We start from the raw sequence: 22,624 nt of genomic DNA on the forward strand, positions 1-22,624 counted from the left end.
AACTAAATTTGGGGGTGCTGGGCGGATCTTTGCACCCCGGCGGCGCATATGCTAAAGACGGCCCTGTGCCCCATATACCCTGCATGCCTGCTACCTTTGAAGACAGTTAGAAACTACGGCTAGTGAACACCATAGCAGCTAGACTCGGACAAGAAAGTGTTGTACTGTCTGTCAGTTTGTTACAGGACCCGATTCAAAGTGCCGTTTTTAACCTTTAAAACCTTTTATGCCTCAGGACCTGTACGCCATAAGAGACTGCCTTTTGCCATAGGAATCTGTCCAGACCCTAAGATCATCACCTGAGGCTCTTCTCTGTGTGCCACCTCCAAAAAAGGTCTGGAGTGCGATGATGAGAGAACAAGCCTTTTCTGTAGCACCTCCCTTCTATGGAATTCTATCCCCAGGGATGCCCACCTGGTGCCAACTTTGTCAGGCAAAGATATTTTTGTTTCCCCAGGGGGATTTGGGCAGAATGTTTGCATTGTGACTATGTATTTAACATGCTTATTTATTTTTAATTGTTTTGTCTACAATGACCAGCAGAATTTTCCAGGAGTTCTCTCCCAGTTTCACACACGGTTCTCTCCCAGCCCTCTCTGGAAATGCCAGGGGTTCAACCTGTGACTTTCAGCATTCAGATCAAATGTTCTGCCACTGAGCAACAACCCTATGGATATTCTGAGGTAAGAAATATCCAATATGTTTTATATAGAACAATGATATTCTTTAGTAATGAAAATTCTCTTTAACTAAAGGTTAACTCTCAAACATGAGAATACATAGCAATAATACTGATCCAGCATAGATTTAATCTAAAATGAATAAATTTACAGTTTGCAATCTGAGGTGATTTACACATAATCTTGATTCTTAAGTTCTCATCCCATAACAAATGCAATTGCTATGGGATTCTTTTGTTTTGAAGACTTCTTGCTGAAGCACTCTCTTTTTTTTGGGGGGGGGAGACTGATGAAGATCCCTTCCCCAGGATTCTCAGAAGAAACACCCATTCATGTACTGTTTATTATACTTTAAAAGTAAAAAAAAAGTGAATGTGAAGAATTCTCTTTTTTTTATTCAGGCTGAAGAGTGACCTCAAGATGTGGGAAAGTTGTCTATTGCTTATGTTATTTTTACACCCACTTTTGAGTGCTTTGAGGCTACATTTCCCCTGAGTTATGACAGATATTGCCACCCACCTCAGTTCTTCCTGCCTCTGCCCTAACAGAACCTCTTTGTTGTTTTATCTAATCAAATTCAGAGCTTCTGCTATAGTTGGCTCTCTAGGCTGTTCAAAGTGGTTATATTTCTGATTTCCCAGGCTTCAGAAGGACTAAAAATAACTAAAGAAGAATCCGAAATGGAAGGCTGAAATCTCTGCCAGCATTTTGAAGCAACCTACTTAGAATTCAGAAAAAATTGCCTACAACAGACAAGGCCCAAAGCTTAGTTTCTGTATTGACATATTGGATAAGACCATGGTAGGGAGTTGCACTGGACCATAGGAAACGATCTTGTACTGAATCAGATCATTGGCCCATCCAGCTCAGTCTACCCGGACTGGCAGAGCATTTCAAACAGGATATACTTCCAGCCTTACCTGGAGACAGGGAGAGAAGGGAATCAACTCACTTTGCATTTAAAGGCGAAACTAGTTAATCCACAGTTTCTGAAACAATATGAGAACCGAAACAAACTTCTCTGAATTTTGTATACAGTTCTTCAACCAGCCAATTTTTACCAAAATACATATATTAGAGAGAGATGTGCGTAAAATTAATATATTAGTGAAAATAACATTTAAGAAATGCATTATATTAGGGATAATGGTTGGAAAAATATGTACTTCAGTCACAGCTGCATACAGTTCACAAACTGCTGCAGAAATATGGAGAACTCAAGATTGTAAAAATTAGAAACAGAGAACAGAAATTGACAGATCTGTCCATGCCTACTTGGAGATGTAAAAAACAAAACAAAAACCCAAGCCTTTGATGTTCTGCAGTGTGTGTGAGAGAGAGAGAAAATGAAGCTATACCATGCTTCTGTAAAAGGTAAAGGTAAAGGGACCTGTTATGTACTGAGTCAAATAGGATCCAAACTGCAGCAGTCTGATTGGTCCTAGAACAATAGGATCCAAAAGGCAGCAGTCTGATTGGTCCTAGAACAATAGGATTCAGAATGCAGCAGTCTGATTGGTCCTAGAACAATGCAGCAGTATGATTGGTTGGCAGGAACCACCCAGTCATGCTCCAGATTGAAGTGAATCCACAACCTGATTGGCTTACAGTAGAATTCCGGGATTAGCCAATCATGTGCAGCCCATTGTGTAAATAATGTATATAAAGCAGATACTTTGAGGGGACATTCATTCCTCCTCACCACTATGAGCTGAATAAAGAGCATGAAATCACTTTGCGACTCTGAGTATATTTCACTGGCGACGAGGATGGGATCCCGCTGAGCTGACTGCCACACACAGCACCGCAGCACCGCCACCTGCCGCACCGCTGCCTCGCACCGTGTATCCAGGCTTCAGCTCCGGGACACAAGGAACTCAGAATGGCAACCGACAGCAGCTTCTCGCCGTTCAACCCAGCATCCGGAGACTGGGAAGCGTACGCCTCCCGTTTCACCTTCCTCCTAGAAGCCAAAGGGGTCACCGATGAAGAAGACGCCAAGAAGAGGGCAATATTCTTCAGCGTTTGCGGAGAGGAGACATTTGAAATCGCCCGGGCTCTCCTTGCGCCTGAAGACGTTGCTACTGTTCCATACAAAACAATAATGGAACAGCTGAAGGGGCACTTTTCGCCACAGCCCTCAGTGGTAGCTCGTCGAAATGCCTTCTATGCAAAGCGGCAAGCCCCTGGGGAAACCATAACTGGGTTTGTGACCTCTCTCCGCCAAGCCGCCCGGTTCTGCAACTTCTCAGAGCTGGAGAACATGCTTCGTGACCGCCTCGTCGGTGGCCTGAGGGATGAGAAGCTGCAACGACGCCTCTACGCTAAGAAGAACCTAACGTTCCAGGTCGCTCTGGAGGAGGCCCTGGCAACGGAAGCTGCCGAGAGGTCGACGCAAGAGGCACGGCCGAGCCAGCCATCCCAACCGAGGGTCCACCACGAAGACCTCACCGACGACTCAGGATCTGACAGGGAGGAGGTGCACCGAGTACAGCAGCGCACTCAAGCAGCCCACATACCACAGCTGCCTCGACGAGAAGGAGGGAACTGCGCAAGCTGTGGAGAAAGTCACGAGAGGAGGACCTGCCGTTTCCGCAACGCAGAGTGCAGGCAGTGCAGAAAAGTGGGACACATCGCCCGGGTGTGTCGGGCTCGGCCCACCCGATGCCAGGCATCAGATGACCAATCCAAGAACCCCAGGTCCCGGGGCCCAACGCACCAAGGCAACTCGACGGAGCTCACGGACTTCCAGGTATACCAGTTGCCCCACCCCAATGTAGAAAAAATTTATGTAGAGGTACAGATAGAGGGGGCCCCATGCCGCATGGAGCTTGACACGGGTTCAACTCTATCCATAATCTCGGCAAGGACCTTAAGGAAACTGTGTCCTACTGGGGGTCCCAAACTCAGGCCGGCCCCATTCACCCTCCGGGACTTCCAGAAACGTAAGGTCCCCACAATGGGGGTGGGGACCTTCAGGGTGCAATACCGAGGGCGGACGCGGCAATTGGACTTACTTGTGGTCAAGGGCCCCTACATTAGCCTACTGGGATTGTCATGGTTTGGACCACTGGGGCTAGCTGTCACCGGGGTGAACCACACTAGCTTACAAGTGGACGTGGACGCCATATGCAAGGAATTTCCGGGGGTTTTCGATGGGAAATTGGGACAGTATACGGGCCCCCCCATTGCTCTACAGCTTGACCCCGCAGTACGACCGGTCAGGCTCAAGGCCCGCCGGGTCCCGTTCGCCCTGAAACCCCGTATAGATGAGGAATTGGACCGGCTCATGGAGCAAGGAGTGCTGGAACCGGTGCCTAATGCCCCCTGGGAAACCCCAATCGTCACACCTGTCAAGCCTAATGGTTCAGTCCGCATCTGCGCAGACTACAAATGTACTATAAACAAGGCCCTCACGGCCCATGCATACCCAGTGCCAGTGGTCAGCCATGTCCTTGCCACCCTGGCTGGGTCGAAAATTTTTGGCAAGCTGGACTTGGCCCAAGCGTATCAACAGCTGCCAGTAGATGAGGCCACAGCAGAGGCACAGACGATTGTGACGCACAGAGGAGCATTCAGGGTAAAGCGGCTGCAATTCGGTGTCAGCGTGGCACCAGGCATATTCCAGAATCTAATGGACTCTCTCCTTAAAGGGATTCCTGGCGTCACCCCCTTCTTCGATGATGTGTTGATTGCCGGGCCCACACCAGAGGAGTTTGAGGACCGCCTCCGCACCGTTCTGCACCGTTTCCAGACAGCAGGTCTCAAGGTGAAGCGGGAAAAATGTCTACTAGGAGTGCCCCAGGTGGACTTTCTGGGATTTATGGTGGACGCAGAAGGGGTCCACCCGACTGGGGACAAGGTACGGGCCATTTGTGATGCCCCAGCGCCCAAGAACAAGACTGAACTTCAGGCCTTCTTGGGACTATTGAACTTTTACCATTCCTTCCTTCCCCACAAGGCGGCGGTAGCGGAGCCCCTACACAGACTCCTGGACAAGCGGGCCCCTTGGGTGTGGGGCCAGCGCCAGGAGGCCGCATTCCAGGCAGTCAAGGACTTGCTTGTCTCAAACTCGGTCTTGGCACACTTCGACGAGAGGCTGCCGGTGGTGCTAGCATGCGACGCCTCGCCCTATGGCATTGGCGCTGTCCTGGGACACCAACTCCCGGATGGAAGAGAGGTACCAGTGGCATACTTTTCCCAGACACTCAACGCAACCGAGCGGAACTACTCGCAAATCGACAAGGAGGGTCTGGCAATCGTGAAGGGAGTAAAAAAAATTCCATGATTTCTTGTACGGGCGGCCCTTCACCGTGGTGACTGACCACAAACCGTTGCTTGGCTTGTTTGCCCCCGAAAAGCAGACCCCCCAAGTGCTGTCTCCTCGCGTCCTCAGGTGGTCAATTTTCCTTACCAGCTACCAGTATGCACTGATTCACCGCCCTGGGAAGGCGATGGGCCATGCGGACGCCCTCAGCAGGCTGCCACTACCGGAAACAGGCCCTGACCCAGCACCTGCACAAGAGGTTATGAGCCTGGAGCTGCTTCCTGACCGCCCCATTCAGGCACAAGACGTTGCACACCATTCCAAGAAAGATAGGGTCATCTCCCGGGTCCTGGACTGGGTGTGGAGGGGATGGCCCAGCAGCAGCCCCGGGCCAGAATTCGCCGGCTACACAACCCGCAAACATGAACTGTCGGCCCACAAGGGGTGCCTGTTATGGGGAAGCAGGGTCGTTGTTCCCCAGCCCCTCCGAAAAAGGGTCCTCACAGCCCTACACGAGACACACCCTGGGGTAGTAAGAATGAAGGCCCTTGCCAGGAGTTATGTGTGGTGGCCGGGGATTGACGGAGAGATAGAGGCCTGGGTCAAACACTGCCAGGCCTGCCAAGAATCCCGCCCAGATCCCCCAAGGGCCCCAGTCCAGTCCTGGGAGTCCGCCCGAGCACCATGGTCACGACTGCATGTGGACTTCGCTGGCCCCTTTCAGGGGAAAACATTCTTCATAGTGGTGGACTCCTACACCAAATGGCTGGAAGTCGCACTGGTACCGTCCACTTCTACGTCCGCAGCCATCCGGGTACTACGCAGGCTGTTTGCTACCCACGGGCTCCCTGACACTCTCGTCTCAGACAACGGGACTGCATTTACGTCAGGAGAATTCCAAACCTTCACAGCGCAGAACGCCATCCGCCACATCCGTTCGGCGCCATTCCACCCTGCCACCAATGGCCAAGCAGAACGCATGGTGCGGACCACCAAGGAAACCCTTCGCCGCATGACGCAAGGGGATTGGGAGTACCGCCTTGCCACATTCCTTCTAGCACAGCACAGCACCCCCAGCTCAACAACTGGCAGGAGCCCCGCTGAACTACTAATGGGTCGGCGCCTTGCAATCAGATTGGACCGCCTTCACCCCGATAGAGCTCAGGATGAGGTAGTGGTGGGGGAAGGCAGGAACCCCCGGACCTTCGAGGCCCAGGACCCAGTGTACGCAAAGAATTTTGGGGCAGGCCCTGCATGGGTACCCGCCACAGTCACCAGGGTCACTGGCCCCGTGTCGTACGAGGTGCTAACAGATGGGGGGCAATGCTGGCGCCGCCACTGCGACCAGATACGCCGACGATTCCCGGGAGAAAACCAGGAGGAGGAGGACAGGTCAGAGGAGTCCCAAGGGAACAGTGGGGCAGTGAGGCCCATAGAGCAGCAGGGGCCAGCAGGAGAGGCAGAATCAGTAAATACAGAGAGGACCCGTGAGGCTGAAAGGACACCGGAACCAGAACCACGACTGAGCGAGCCGGTTGCGCCAGACCAAACAGCCCCATCACAGCCAGCATCCTTGGAACACGAGCCAGAACCTGAACCCCGGACCAGGGAACACCCCAGGCCGCAACGCACACGTAGGCCGCCAGCGTACCTTGAGGACTATGAATGCGACCTCCCGGGCAGGACTGGAACTTAGAGGGGAGGGGTGTTATGTACTGAGTCAAATAGGATCCAAACTGCAGCAGTCTGATTGGTCCTAGAACAATAGGATCCAAAAGGCAGCAGTCTGATTGGTCCTAGAACAATAGGATTCAGAATGCAGCAGTCTGATTGGTCCTAGAACAATGCAGCAGTATGATTGGTTGGCAGGAACCACCCAGTCATGCTCCAGATTGAAGTGAATCCACAACCTGATTGGCTTACAGTAGAATTCCGGGATTAGCCAATCATGTGCAGCCCATTGTGTAAATAATGTATATAAAGCAGATACTTTGAGGGGACATTCATTCCTCCTCACCACTATGAGCTGAATAAAGAGCATGAAATCACTTTGCGACTCTGAGTATATTTCAGGACCCCTGACCATTAGGTCCAGTAGTGGCCGACTCTGGGGTTGCGTTGCTCATCTCGCTTTATTGGCTGAGGGAGCCACATACAGCTTCTAGGTCATGTGGCCAGCATGACTAAGCCGCTTCTGGCGAACCAGAGCAGCACACGAAAAAGCTGTTTACCTTCCTGCCGGAGTGGTACCCATTTATCTACTTGCACTTTGACGTGCTTTCGAACTGCTAGGTTGGCAGGAGCAGTGCAATCAGCTGGAAACTGTCTTGAAATAGATGGATTGGGTTTTACGGACTGGGATCTGAAGTGATCTGCACATGCCGTAGGGCTTCAGCTCCCTTTGCATTCCTTAAGTTTCACAAGGTAGGGGTGCCCCATGAGGTATGGGGCAGCTACTGTCAGAAGGAAATCTCATCAGTTACATTCTTTGGGCTTTAACATTTCAGGGGCACCCCCTTGCCTTCTGTTGTTTGTCACTGTTGTGGTGGCCCCTGTAATGCCCTCTCAGCTTGGTGCCCAGTGAAGGTGAACTGGTCATGCTCCCCTAACTCCACCTCTGATCTCACCCGTTCCCATCATATGCCTATGGAAGCATTTTCCACTTGCACATGAGGGTGTCTGGGTTCCAACACGAGAGACTATTGTATAATTTACTGCCCGTAGACTGAAACCCTTTTTGAGGCATATTTGGAAGCAATCATTATTAATAATAATAAATATTGTTTAGCAGCTACAACTAAGCTTTGCTCAAAAATAAATATAAACAGGTGGTCTTGCTCATAGCCTTCCAATCTGAATATCAGATTTATTTTTTGTCCCGTACTTTTTTTTTAATGCAGTCACAGTTTTCCAGAAATCAGAAATGGTCAAAGCCACACATCATTTGTAATTCTGAAATGATGAGCAAATGATGTTGAAATCTTTTTTCCGAACTCAAGAACCTCACTCCACTCCAGACATCTCACAGTCACGTACTATTATATGCGAGTGCTTATGGCTATTCTCTGGCTGCTTTCCTTATAGTTTCAAAATAACAAGTTTGGAAATATAACCAGAAGCAGCCATTACACCAGGCAGACACTGGCCCTGATAGGACTTATTCTGGGTGAAGCAGTCTACTACTTTTATTGCTTGCTTCATATATTGAGGAGGGGAGAATCAATTCACACAAACATGTCCCGGGGAGTGCCATGAGAGCCAGTGTTATGATGTGCGAATGAGAGCCAGTGTTATGATGTGCGAATAACATCTATTGAATTTACAGGTTATTTTTCATTTTTCTAAAAATGAACGCCTCCCAGGAAGCTAATGGTAATTCTGAGTGCTATGTGGCTTGTACGTGTGTGGTAAGCCCTTTTGTTATTTTTGGTTGCAGATGCTGTGTGTTATTTTTATTGCATAGTCATGTAAGGAAGTAGCAGCAGTGGCCACAAACAGAGAGCACAGTTTAAGGAAAATTCTCCATTCACTGCTGTTTGTTTGTTTTTCATCTCGTATGAAACTTCTAACCTTTTATTTTTTTAAAAAAACAACAACACATGGCTTTGAAAATGGCCTAAGATTTATTATCATAATATCTGATTTCACATATTTTCAAGTTCAGTCCTGAAATACTATCTAATCAGATGCCTCAGGCAAGCTCAGCAGCTTCCCCCAATTTCTCTTTTTTAAAGCTTCATCACCACTTGGGCATATTTCTGTTTTGGAAATAAAACATACAATGTGCGTGTTTACACACACAAGGACACACACTACATTACTGCTGCGGTGTTCTATATTGTTAAACATATTGTTTAACAAATTATGAAGAAAATACCCAAGAGTGATCTCACTTTGGGGTACTTTCCCCCTTTTTTTCTTAAAAAAAAACTTTATTATGATGATGGTTATTTCTCATACAGAATGGTCGTTAATTGACATAAGCACATAGAAAATGCAGTAAGAATAATGAATGCAAAAAGTAGAAAAATAAAATTAGAATACAGAGGAGAGGTGGAAACCGGGAGACAACTGAGACTTCAATGCCGCATGCAATTATCACATATAAGAAGAAAAGGGTGAGTCAAATTAGTTCTCAATAAAGCCTCTCCACATATTTATCTGGTTTTGTTGCAACATTAGCTACAGATACCTGAATCTATGCCATGTATAGCAAGGTTTGGAATAATTCTTTATTGGGATGAGCAAATAGAAAGACCTCTGTTTTCTATACTTGGAAGTGCAGCCTGCTGTGAACTGAACAACAAAGCCCAAGTCTTGATTTTTCACTCCTGCTGCCTTAGGCAATTGTAGCCTTAGACTTCAAGTAACCTAGCCACAAATTTGTCAGAGGACCACCAGCCCAGTCTCTACTGAACAAAGCAGAGACAGATGGGGCCATGTTGAGCAGTGACACTGAAAATCCAGTCCAAAACAACACATTGTTTTACGGTTCTGAAATGTTGCCAACTCTACTTTTTTCATGCTGTTGCCAATGTAACACAATTATTTAAGATTACTTCAGTTTTGGTAAACCACTCTAGCATCTTGGCTTCACCATAGAGTGTCTTAGATTGTAAAGCAGAGAAGAGGGAACGTATGGCCATGCTGCTGTTGTTGGACTCCAACTCCCATCAGCTCCGGTCAGTGCAGCCATTGATTAGGGAGGATAGGAGTTGGAGTTCAATAATATCTGGAGGGCCACAGGTTCCCCACTTGTTGTAAAGTGTGTGCAGCTGTACACAAGAGGCCTGGGCTGTGATCCTGAACACTACTGGCAAACAAGTCCTATTGAACATAAGAGGACTTACTTCCCTGTATGAGTACATAGGATAGTGTGGTTTCTGGCTATCCCCACTTGCTGCTATGCTGCTTGAGGAAAACATCTCTGTATCTTCCTCTGACTTTTACTTTCTTTCCATTAACAGTTTGCCTCCAGTTTCAGAGTGTGTTTGCTAGAAAGCAAATCTATCTTCATGCAGAGCAGTGTAGAGGTGAGTGAACATGCAAACAGGGGGCAGGATCATGATGACAGCCCCCCCTCTAATCTACACACATTCAGTTTATTATCTATTGATGTACACACAACCTCTCTCATGGACTTCAACACTGAAATGCTGTACACATACGCCATCTCACACTGAAATGCTCCACACAGAAACTTTCCATGCACACACCTCACACTGAAGACCCCCCCCCCCGTATCTTCCCCCCACTGAACACCCCACACCCTGCCCCACATGGAAATCTAATGCAAAGTGTGGGTGCATGAATGGCAAGTTATAAGCAAGCAGTTTGAGAGTTGCACAACATGCATGTTGATTACAAGACAGATTTGTTATGGCATTGTCCTTAGTTTCTCAGCTTTATGAAGACTGAGCCAACACTAGATAGCATTAACTCCGTACTCTGATGTTAAACTGGAAAGTCTTTTTAATCATAAGATTTTATCATAAGATTTACACCAAAGCCTATGCACGCTTCCTTAAAAGGAAGCCCCACTTAGTTCAAAGGAAAATTGCTCCCAAATTTAATCCTGGATCTGGCATTTCAGAAACAGGCTGCTACCATATTGTCTATGTTACAATCACCACAACTATTTTTATTTAGCCTTCCAGTACTTCCTTTGCAGCGGTGTGATTTTCACTGAACCCCCTCTGGAAGCCTGAGGGGGATGCATTCCTGGTATGTGTCGTGGGGGGAGCCTTTCGCCCTCCAGATGTTGCTGAGCTGCATCTCCCAACATCCTTGGCCACTGGCTATGTTTGCTAGGCACGATCATCTTCAATGCTAAACGCTTCTATGATAGCAAAAGCAAAAACAGAATTCTCAAGAAAATGTGACACAAGGAGAGTCAATGATGCCTGCAGAATGCTTTTACGGTGCTGATGTTATCGACACGGCCAGTAGCAAGCTGTCTTAAGAAGTTGAAAGCGAACCAAACTCTCAAAGTTTCCTTTTGCTCACCTACGTCCATCTCCAGCCGCCGCCCCACACCCAGTTGCCCCGTGCATTTTTCTCCTTCCCTCCGTTAGGCAGCTTCTGGCTTCCCTAAGCGCTGCATTGGCGATGCTTCCATTCAGCCCCCAGCCCCCGTCCCTCCGAAGCGCTGTGTTTCTTTCCTGGATTATTGCTCGGTTTAAGACACAGGGCCGGTTCCTGGCTTCAGGCGACGACTTCCTTTTCCCCTCTCCCCAGAACAGAAGAGCTACGCATAGAAATCAATGCAGAAATTCCGATTTGTTACCATGATGGCTGCGTCTGAGCACCAGCGCGCCCTGCCTCGAGCAGAAGGCGGCAGCAGAAATCAAGCCTTACTACATGGGTGTGCAAAACGGTATTTATTTATTTAGGTTTTAAACATTTAAAATGCAGCGCTTTGCTCTGCCCTCCTTTCTCCTCTCCAGCAAGTGGGATCCCGCGCTGAGATAAAACGGGTTCGGAGTTGTTTTTAATTCGCGCGCGGGCTGCGAGAGGCGAGGAACCGTTTGTACCACGTGACGGCGAGAGGCCGGTCTCTTTCCCTTCCCCCTTGTAGATTTCCCTCCCCAATCGGCGCTGCCTCACGTGACCACCACGTAGCCCGTAACCCTACGGTGGCCCGGCGAGTTCCGCTCGTTTCCTAGGAAACGGCGGCTGACGCCTGGCGCGGATGGGGCCGAGTCGCTCCGCGGACCCTCGTCGTCCCATGAAGAGTTCCGCCTCGGCAGGTGAAGTCCCGCGAGGGGATATAGAAGAGAGCCGTCGCCTTCTCGGGGTGGTGGTGGGGGGGTGAGAAAGAAACGGGCCACCTATGACGAGGCCTCTCAGCCCTGCCGGAGTGGGGGGGGGGGCTGGTCCCTGGGAACTTGAAAAGGGAATAAGCAGATGCAAAAAGGCTAGAGCTGTCAACAGGTGTGGCAGATGCGAGGAGCCTTTGTCTCCCTGTCAATCAGGTGTAAAGCCCCCCCTCCCCCCGCCGCATTTCCTACTTCTAAGCGCCCTCCCTCGCTTGCCAGAATGCTGGGCACTTAAAATTGCCCTCTTCCTCATCAAGCAACGCAAATCCATATGGCTCCTACCTCAAGCTGCTCATATCCACCTGTATCTATATGCAAGTCTGCATATACAGACTTGGGCCACGCAGTTGAAACTGATCTCTCTGATTTTCAGTACGTCTAATTACGTTTAGTAGGACAGGTGGGCTCAGGCTGGCAGCTCAGGAAATCCATAAGGTGGCAGTCCTATGCATGCTTTCCTGGGAGTAGGCACCATTGCACTCAAAGGGCTGAGTTAAAACAGGTATAGGATTATAATGTAAGCTTTCCTTAGACACTTTGTTAAATTTCTTTGATGATAAATGCAGATAAATTGAGGCACTACAGATGAAGGAATAGGATTTTTAGTTTTTACAAAAGGCCGAAATATTTTCTTTCTTTTTTCTTTCTGTACTTAGTTGTAAAGCAATACAATATTATTTCTTGTGCCTTTTTTATTTAAAAAAAGCAGATTAGATTATGTGTCATGAGAGGTGGCATTTGTAATCTTCTTACCGTGTTTTCTGAGACTTTTTCCATGTGCTTACATAACAATACCTTATTTAATTGAATTTTCTGCAGTCATCCCTGTTGTTTTATATTGTAGTGCCATGTAGGTTTCAGAAGAACCATGAGCAAGATATGGAAAATATGCTTTGTGATAAACCTCCGAAATTGGGATTTGTTTTTGATATTTTGTGTCGGCACTTGACACATCTAGAGAGCTTTAAAATGTCCTATTAGAGACCAATCAAGACACTTCTCATTTACTTTTTATATATATAGTATATATTCCTGGTTCATGAATTACTTGAAGAAGTAATTCACGGTGGTGGGGCTCATTTCAGGAGGGGATGAGTCCGCCTATCGGGACGAGGTGGAGCGGCTTTGTGTTTGGTGTGGAGAGAACAATCTGGCTCTTAATACGGCTAAGACCAAGGAATTGGTGGTGGATTACAGGAAAAAAAAGGCGGACATTCAGCCCTTGTATATCAAAGGGGAACGGGTGGAGAGGGTGGCGGAATTCAGGTTTTTGGGAGTGACTATCGATCAGGGCATGACTTGGAGCGCAAATACCACTGCTCTGGTGAAGAAGGCCCAGCAGAGAATTTATTTCCTCAGACTTTTAAAGAAGAACAATCTGAGTGAGAGACTGCTGGTGTCCTTCTACCGAGGCTCCATAGAGAGCATTCTCACATACTGTATTTGTGCCTGGTTCTCCAGTTGTACAGCTAGGAAGAGGAAGGTGCTCCAGAAGGTCATAACCACAGCCCAAAGGATTATTGGTCATCCTCTCCCATCTTTGGAAGAACTGTACGGTTCCCGTTGTCTTAGGAAAGCAAACAACATCCTGCAGGATGCATCTCACCCGGGATACAGTCTGTTTGCACTACTGCCTTCTGGCAGGAGATATAGAAACATCAAGTCAAGGACAAATAGACTGAAAAATAGTTTCTATCCAAGAGCTGTGGCCTTTTTAAATGCTGTAACTCGATAGTGTGACCTGGGAGTTTGATGGGTGTGGGTGTGGGTGTGGCTGGAATGTGGTTTGTTTGGTTGTTGTTGTTGTTTTGCTTTTGTTGTTTTTAAGGGATGGCATCCAATTTCGTTGCACTTGTGCAATGTTGCACTTGTGTAATGACAATAAAGAATCTATCTATCTATTTGTAATCTTCTTACCGTGTTTTCTGAGACTTTTTCCATGTGCTTACATAACAATACCTTATTTAATTGAATTTTCTGCAGTCATCCCTGTTGTTTTATATTGTAGTGCCATGTAGGTTTCAGAAGAACCATGAGCAAGATATGGAAAATATGCTTTGTGATAAACCTCCGAAATTGGGATTTGTTTTTGATATTTTGTGTCGGCACTTGACACATCTAGAGAGCTTTAAAATGTCCTATTAGAGACCAATCAAGACACTTCTCATTTACTTTTTATATATATAGTATATATTCCTGGTTCATGAATTACTTGAAGAAGGTTTAAAGGCCTGTTGTTCACCCATATTGGCTCAGGAAGGGATTTTCTTTGAGAGGTAAGTTTGCTTGTATTCATAGTGACAATTGCTTTATTTACATTTTGGGAAGTGTTTCTATTATTTAGTTATCTGAACAAAAATATTTGAGATCTTTGACTAGAACATAGCTAAGGAGATATCCAAGTTGCACAACTTAGCAAAACATGGTACATCTAACTATTTCAATCTCAGGATCATTTCTCTTGTGTTAGTTGAATGGAATGGGTGGGCTTATAGGAAATAATTGTTTTGTTTGCTTGTTGTTTATTTATATGGAGCCATCAGCATTCAATGTGTTTTATAGAGTAATGTAACAAAAGACGGGTTTTGACTTACAAGATAAGAATTCATTTTAATAGAATTACATACCCTCCAACATTTCTCCTATGAAAATAGGGACGTCCCATTCCATAATGATAATTTTACTAGATAGATAATTTATTACGGTTGGAGACCAGCTTATAAAACACACTTGGGGGTACAATCCCAGAAGGAAAACAAACATTTAAAACAGTGTACAACAATAAATTTAAAATTTATAAATACAATAAGTGTATAGTATAGACACTTAAAACTTTAAGATAAGCTACCGCAGAGAGATAACAATAATTTTATTATTTATACCACACACATCTTACTGGGTTGCCCCAGCCACTCTGGGCAGCTTCCAACATATATAAAAACGTAATAAAACATTAAGCATTTTTTTAAAAAACTTCCCTATACAGGATTGCCTTCTGATGGCTCAGGGAGGGGGGGGTGTCAGATAATTCCATACCCTCCACCATTTCTCCAGTGAAAATAGAGACATCCTAAGAAAAAGCGGGACATTCCAGGATCAAATCAAAATCTGGGACGGCTTCTCTAAGTCAGGGATGTCCCTAGAAAATAGGGACACTTGGAGGATCTGGAATTAACTCATGGAAGACATGGCTTTCAGTCTCTCTTGTGAGAAATGACAAAATTCCAGCAAGCTTACTCTCTTCCACGGATAGAACCTTATGTAAGAAGAGTTTTCATTTTAAGACTCTGGTATTTACATAAGAGTGCAGAAGTACGTGACTTTCGGAGCATGACTTTAAAGAGCATTAGAGTTCTGTGGGGTCAGACCAAGGGCCTGTCTACTCCAGCATGAATGGTTTGTTAAAGGTTGTCAAACAAGTATGCTAAGAGCAGATTGGAAGGTTGTACAGTACATTAAAAATTCAAATACTTGGCAGCAATAATTTAATTTGTGCTTTATTCTGTTTTTGTTGTTCATGCCGTTTCTTTTATTATCTACTTGGTAATTTCAGGGATTTGTGAGTTTAAACGCAGTTGCTGATTATGGCTCACCGGTTTTCAAAAGAAGACCTAGATGAACAGTTTGAACAGTTTTTGAAAGAGGTATTGTTATACTTTTTTTTCTTTACTGTATTCTTTCAGAGACATACCTGCAGTTTGGCTAAACTTATTAACATCTATGATTGGCTTACAAGAGATGAATTCTGATTTATGGAATTAACTTTTGGAAGACAGAGCTTTCATTTTCTTTTGTGAGAAATGGCAAAATATACATCTCTCTTTAGCTTGTTCCTAATTTTTACAGAGCTTGGTGTAAACAAACAGATCATGTTCTTTATTAGTGTGTTTGACTGTTAAGTATTTCCTGTAAATGAAAGGTTCTGTAGCTAGTCACTGTTAGATCTGTGACAGTGGGTGATCCATCAGTGAGACTCTTGGTTATCATTCTTTATTGGATACCATAGCAGGGATCCTGTTGCTTCCTTTCTAATGAGAGGAGAAGCAACTACAGTGTGCACATAATAACCATTGCCATATATATGTTAGGGTGATGTAAGTTCAGCAGTTAATGCACATAGCAGCCAGCCATTCTGCACATTCACCAGGCCTCATTGAGAATGTGCACATAATCTGTCCAGTGTTTTGCACTCTGGATTCAACAATGGAATTGATTCAACTAACTGGTCCTGCTAGTGAAAGCCTTATAAAGGACTTCCGCTAGTGTAATGGAACTTCCCCCCAACCTTCCCTGCCCAGCCCCAAAATCAGCTCTGCAGAGAACTCCAGAACAGTGCACAGCAGGAGGAGAGGAGAGATTGTTTCATCAGACAAGCAGAAATGCTTCCACAGTTGGAATGTTTATAACAGCATGATGTTGAACTCCTCCTCTTATACGTAGGGCAGTAGTCCATGCTAGTCCTACTCAGAGTAGACCTAGTAGACCTGTTGAAGTTAATGAACATGACTAACTTAAGTTCATTAATTTTTAGTGGGTGTGCTCTAAGTAGGACTTGGTTGACTACAACTGGCCTTGGACACTGTGCATATCTCAACTGCATTTTGTACATTCTCTGGAATCTTGAGGAATGTGTTTATCTGTATTTTAGTACTGCCTCCCATGCTGCTATTAAGCATAGTCCTATATGGCATGTCTACAAGCACATTTTGTGTCTGTGTAAGTGTAACCACACACTTGTAACCCACACATTGTGTGGACACTCAGGGTTGTATCCAACTCAAGACAGACCCACTGAAATAAACAAAGTTAAGTTAGTCACGTCCATTAATTTCAGTGTGTCTACTCTATTACTTAGTTGGATGCAACTCTCATCTTTTGTAAAATGCTTCATGGTGCATGCCATTAATGAGGCAACCTGGTTTAATTACACTGTATGCTAGTTTTTCAATGCTGCTATCATGCTACATTTGGCTTTCCAATAAGAACCATTGTTATTTAGATCCAAATCTCACCGCTAACTCTATCTAACTGCTTTGTATAGTCCATGATTTTGCACAGACATACAGAGGGTTTTTTTGTCTGTCAAACCGGGGCTTGGACGGTACAGCTAAAAAGGCCTGGATAATTCCTTTCTTTTTTCAGTCTTTCTCATTATGGTCATGTTCATGCAATTTATATATCAGGGACCCGTAATGCCATTTTTTTCTGTAAGTGTTTTCTTTCCCAGCTGTTACTCTACTGTTTTTGAAGTTGACAAGATGGCTAGACATAGAAGGTTTCCAGATCTCTGTTGTAACATCTGGGGACATTTCAGTTTCTTCAGTTACAATGCTCTGAGGAGTATCAGCATCATCCTAGTTCCACTTGCTGAGCAGAGGATGCAGTTAGTCGCAAAGAAATAGCAAGTGATAACAGAACTTGCATCAAGCACCTGTCAGTAGCTCCCAATGCAGTTGTTTTGTGGCTTCAGTGTTGCATTTGAACTTGTGCTCTGCCTTAAAAACAGAACTTAACTTTGACTTTGTTATTTATATGCTATGCATTAAAATTATATTAAAAACATAAATCTGCTTTCTCTGGATAGTTCAATAGCTTGGAAAAGTAGAAATAAATGCTGTTATTTTGTCTTTACCACTTACTTAAGGGCTGCTTCGTATGCTATGTTTCAATACTTGAAATGTCTAGAAAAAGTCTATACTATGTACATTACTGTGGGTTGATAAAGATGTAAGAACAATGGTTTGTGTTTAGACTTTTTAAAAAAAACACCTTTAAAATGTATTTAATTAAAATCATTTCTAAACTACATGATACTTAAAAAAAATTCTAAGCAGCTCACAAGCAGTACAGATCAACATAAAAGCCGTGAAACAATCTCACAATAAATAAAAGATAAAACAGAAGACCTGTAGTTCAGTCTTCAATCTTATGGATCAGGGAAAGCCTGCACAAACAGATACACCTTTACAAGACTTCTGAAGCAAATAATTAATGTTGTGTCACATACAGCAGAAGAAAAGACATTCTAAAGTGTAGGGAAAAGCTTGGAAAATGATGATATTTTGTCACCACCCTATGATATTCTGTAGTGTGCAGTGCCACAAGTAAAAATTTCCCCATATCATCTAAGTGATCTTTGAAGTCTGCAAGCAATCCTTTGGGTAATTGTTGTGTCCTGCACATGGTTGTACAGAAAGTCCTTGGCATATGTCTGCAGGTTCTGCTACAAGTACATAAGCTTCTTTCTTTCCCTTCTCAGGAATGACAGTGATGAGAAATACTGGGGAGTAGTCAGAGATTAATTTGTCAGCTAAAACAGAAGAAGAGAGGCTAGAAACCACATAAATATCACACTTTGCCATAGAATATCAGTACTCTGATCCACCGGTAAATTACCATGGAATTGATCATCAATATTAGTTAAGACCCATTGAATTGCTGCCATATGCTCAACTCTCTTTGAGATCAGTGGGTCTTAAAAAAGCTTAACTTTGAACAGGTCTCATGTCCTATTTTATGGAGACCCAAGAAAATAAACCGTAACAGCACAAGTGATTCTTGCTTCTGATTCAGTCCCTTTCAGATGATTCACTTGGAAATGAGCCAAAGAAAAAATCCAGCATTCCTGACACTGTTGGGCAGGCCACAAATAAAGAACTGAAGAAGAATCCTGTGCCGTGGTGGATATCCGAGGACGATTCCGATAACGGTAGTGAATTCTGTTTGGATTCTGTGTAATGTCTTTACTACTTGTGACCACAAGATGGCAATCAAGGCCTTTTGTGTTCATAGTTTTTATGATTTATTTTTTTTACAAATAGAATTATTGACGTTCCTGTGTTAGATAAAGTAATTTTCAGTTTTAAAGATGCTGTTCTTAAAATACAGACTACTCAAGCAAGCCATTGTGGAACCTGTGTGTCAAAGTAGGTGAGCGATGCAGCCTCTGCATGCAAAAACATTTTCTCTGAATACTGTTTGATTTTACTTATGCAAAGTTCTTGTACAAACATCTTGTTTTAAGAAGATCACCGTTCTGCATATTGAGCGCTTCTTTCCAGGTCACATACTGGTTCCAGAAGCACAAATTAGGTAGGCTCATATTTAGTTGTGAATCAGTTTCTCTCTTATCCCTAGTCAAGTGCAGTAGTGCCTAAGGAGTGAATTCACATTATTTTGGGCCTCATATTTGGTGAAGGATTTGTAAGGTTACCCGAGGACAAAAGTGTTGCATGGAGAGTGCAGTCAGGAATGTATAGCACCTGATTGAGATGGTGTACTTTGATTCCTTTGGTCTTCAGCCAAGGTTGCATTGGCCAGCGGTGGCTGTTTCCAGTCATGGACTTCTATACTTGGCATGCTAAGACATTGATGCTGTCTCAAAGGTGCTTGACCCTGCCATTTATTAAATCCTTTTTTGGACTTAACTTGTTTGTTTGCTTTTTGGTAACCTCTCCAAAAAAAAAATTGACATGATGTCTTCCTTGGCTTTCTGCACATGTTGTTTTTCTTTCATTTCCCAAGCTTCTAAAACAAACAGATTTATCAAACAAGAAAATGAGAAGAAACTCATTGGGGCAAAAGATGAAATGATTGAAGATAGTGAAAACAAATCACCACTTTCAAATAACCAGTCTGGTACTAGATTTAGTTACCCCTTTTTAGAGATCAGCTTTGCAATAGTTGTGCTATATTGCAAGCCAAAATCAATTATTTCCCAGAAATAATGGTTTTCCTTTGTTTGATACCAGTTCTGATCAAACAGATATTGGCTTTAATTATGTGTGCTATCACCAACAGTATTTGGTGAACGCAACTTTGACTTGGGTAAAAAACCTCATGCTTTTTTAGGCAACATACAAAAGTATGTAAATATGATATGAATTAATTGTGTCATCATGAGCTATGTGTAGAGATGATGCATGGTGCAGTTCTCAGCCAGGAATTAGGATTGCACAAATTCAATCTAAATATTAAACCAGTTATTATAATCACATCTTTTATTCATTTTTACTGTTAAGTTTCATTGCAAACAGTGCTTGAGCAAACCAGTTTTGTTTTGTTTTTTACACTGAGCATCCTGACTCCTTGAACATGTGCAATATTTCTTGTAAAGCATTAAATAAATAGTTTGGTGTATACTTCAAGGAAGCGTAATTTAGCCAAAGAACTGTGTGGTGTTGTTTTAGAGGAGTTGTCTAATTGTGGTGCACTTCTAGCTGCAGTGTGAAAATAGCTAGATATTGAATCATTTTTTTCAGCTTGGTAACAAAATTTACCCTTCTTTTTTTGGTCCCTAACCCATTACCTGTACACTTGTGACTGTTTGTGTGTAGTTAAAGTAGTTGCTCCTAAACCCTTTTCAAGTGCATCCCACAGCAAGGCACTCGCTAAGTACAAAACACTGGAAAAATCCCTTAAGGCAAAGAAAAGTGTGTGTTCTAACAAAGAAGAAATCTCTGCTAACAACAACCATGACCATACTAAGGGTAACAAGCCTAAACTGGTTTTTCAGTATGATTTTTAAAATTATTATTTAAAAGAACTATCCACACATATAGCCTTTTTGTTAAAAAGTGCCACTGAATGTAGTCTGTTCTTTTTTACAGCTATAAATTGTTGTCTGTTTTTAACTTTTTTATATGACTTTTATTGCATGTTTTATATATTATTGATGTAACCTGCTTTAATGTTTTTCTTTCTATAGTACAGCAGAATATAAATATTTTTTATCAATCAATATACTGCTGAATGGGCTTCATTAAGTAAGCAGGGCTCTGTTTCCTGGCCTATGTTTGAATCTAGTTATTCATTTTTGCAACTTATGAAATATCCTAGGTTTTTCATAAAAAATCTTTCAATGATTTATTAATAGAACTTCCAACCTAGTTATCAACTATAATGTAGGAGCCAGTGGTGCAGGAGTTGACGTGAGTGAATGTCTATTATTTTTAGAAATAATCTAGAAAATGAAGTTGCCAGGATAGAGCGCTTTGTGAAATAGAGTTGTGAAAGCAAAGATCCATCGTTGGAATCGAGAGAGCCCTGTGCACTGGCTTCCATGTGGGCCTTGGGGATGTACTGATTATCGCTTCCAGTTGCAGCCCTCAAGAAGCTTTTAGACAGCCCGTAAACTATACGGACCAATGAAGGGATTTTTGACACCTTAGTAGTGCAGTGCACTTTGATTTCTCCTCCAAAATAAAGATTGCTTTCTCCCACATGCACCTCCCCAAATCTTGAGATCCTCTTCAGAGACGCTGCTTACTAGGGAGGGGACTTTTCAGTAGTTGAGCTGCAGCTATGTGACCACCTCCCTGGTGAGACTCGCCTGGCACTTTGTTTTTTATTATTTCGGTGCCTGATAATACCTTTTTGATTTTCTTCAGGCCTGAAAAAATGTGCGATTTTTCATAATTGTAAACCACTGTTTACATGTTGTGCATTGTTTAGCCTTGCAGTGAAACCGGTTTTATCTCTACCCCTGCTGACGTGTTGTTTTTAAAGCTACGATTTGTTTTTTATGGCATCTATTTTATGTTTGCAAGGCATCCAAAGATCAGTGTTGTGGGGCAAGCTATATAAATTCCAAAAACAAAACTGTGTTCCAGCATGGATTTTTATGTCAGACTTTTCTTCCCCCTCCTCCTTTTGTTTTAAGGAATACGCAGCACAAGTAGCAGTTTCCTGAAGTCGCGAAGGCTTTCTCATGCTATCCTGGAAGTAGACGAAGATCATGCGGGAAGCATTCAGCTCCAGCAACCTAGTGGGGTTTCGGTTTCTTTAAGCAAAGATAGCCTGGAAACTAACGGTAAAACTGCTTCAGACCTCAAACTTCACTCTACCCCAGTCCTATTCAGCTTTATTTGGCAGATTAAATAACTGTTAAATTATATCTTCCAGTAGCACCTTAAAGACCAACTAAGTTAGTTCTAGGTATGAGCTTTCGTGTGCATGCACACTTCTTCAGATACCTAGCTATCTGAAGAAGTGTGCATGCACACGAAAGCTCATACCTAGAACTAACTTAGTTGGTCTTTAAGGTGCTACTGGAAGGAATTTTTTTATTTTGTTTTGACTATGGCAGACCAACACGGCTACCTATCTGCAACTGTTAAATTATATGTTGAATATGAATATGAACTGACCCCCTTAAAATAATATGATACTTATTTTTACACTGGCCCTAAAACTTGGGAGATGCTGCAATCAATTGATGTTATATAGTGCTGTTCAGTCCTTTAGTGTTCTCTGAATTGCTCTCATTACAAATTACTTCAGTCCCTCAGTCTGTTCCAGCCATAGGAGCTCTGGTGCACACATGCAGCTCTCCTACTCAGAACATCTTCTCTATTGGTTTCCATGAAGTTATACACAACTACACCAGAGTTTTGTGAGCACTCGGTGCCAGTTTCATAAACACTCAATAAATGTATAATGCTCATGAAACTCTGCTATTTTTAGAATAGGTTTGTTTAAGATCAAGTCATACATTTTTGGGCATTATCTCTGCATTTTCTTGATTTCTCACTTAAGGCAGTGCCTGGACACTAGACAATTTCCCCCTGCAATTACCTTCTTACGAAAATTGATATTAATTTGCTGTACTTATTTATATTCTGGTGCTTTTAAATTTAGATTCAGTTGTGGCTTCAGGGCCTCATGAGATCTTTTTGGGAGCCGGATTGGATACTTTAGAAGAACAAGAGGAAAAGGAGAAGTTCTTTGCTGATCTTGAGAAAGGAGCATCATCTACAATAGACTATTCTAGATTGAATAAGGAGCTGGATTCCAATGATTCTGAAGGATTAAGAGCATTTTTACGGTAAAGTTAAAATAAAAATCAATAGTTGTAGTAA

At 43.7% G+C, this 22,624-nt stretch overlaps 1 protein-coding gene across 5 annotated transcripts in view; it reads left to right on the top strand.

Annotated features, from left to right (window-relative positions):
- Positions 1-11,567: 11,567 nt before the first annotated feature.
- CEP162 (centrosomal protein 162) overlaps positions 11,568-22,624 on the top strand; it is a 37,966-nt gene continuing 26,909 nt past the window's right edge. For 3 of the 5 annotated variants that reach the window (XM_079971099.1, XM_079971102.1, XM_079971103.1), the window contains exons 1-6: positions 11,568-11,696; positions 13,953-14,041; positions 15,319-15,409; positions 18,339-18,474; positions 21,427-21,576; positions 22,404-22,590. In XM_079971099.1, the coding sequence (XP_079827225.1) occupies positions 15,350-15,409; positions 18,339-18,474; positions 21,427-21,576; positions 22,404-22,590 (533 nt within the window). In that variant the 5' untranslated portion in view covers positions 11,568-11,696; positions 13,953-14,041; positions 15,319-15,349. Of the gene's footprint in view, positions 11,697-12,133; positions 12,268-13,952; positions 14,042-15,278; positions 15,410-18,338; positions 18,475-21,426; positions 21,577-22,403; positions 22,591-22,624 lie in introns of those variants that run through there. The other 2 variants (XM_079971101.1, XM_079971100.1) reach the window with 2 other exon arrangements.

The sequence above is a fragment of the Podarcis cretensis genome, assembly GCF_951804945.1.
Source record: "Podarcis cretensis genome assembly, chromosome: 3".
Lineage (NCBI taxonomy): Eukaryota > Metazoa > Chordata > Lepidosauria > Squamata > Lacertidae > Podarcis > Podarcis cretensis.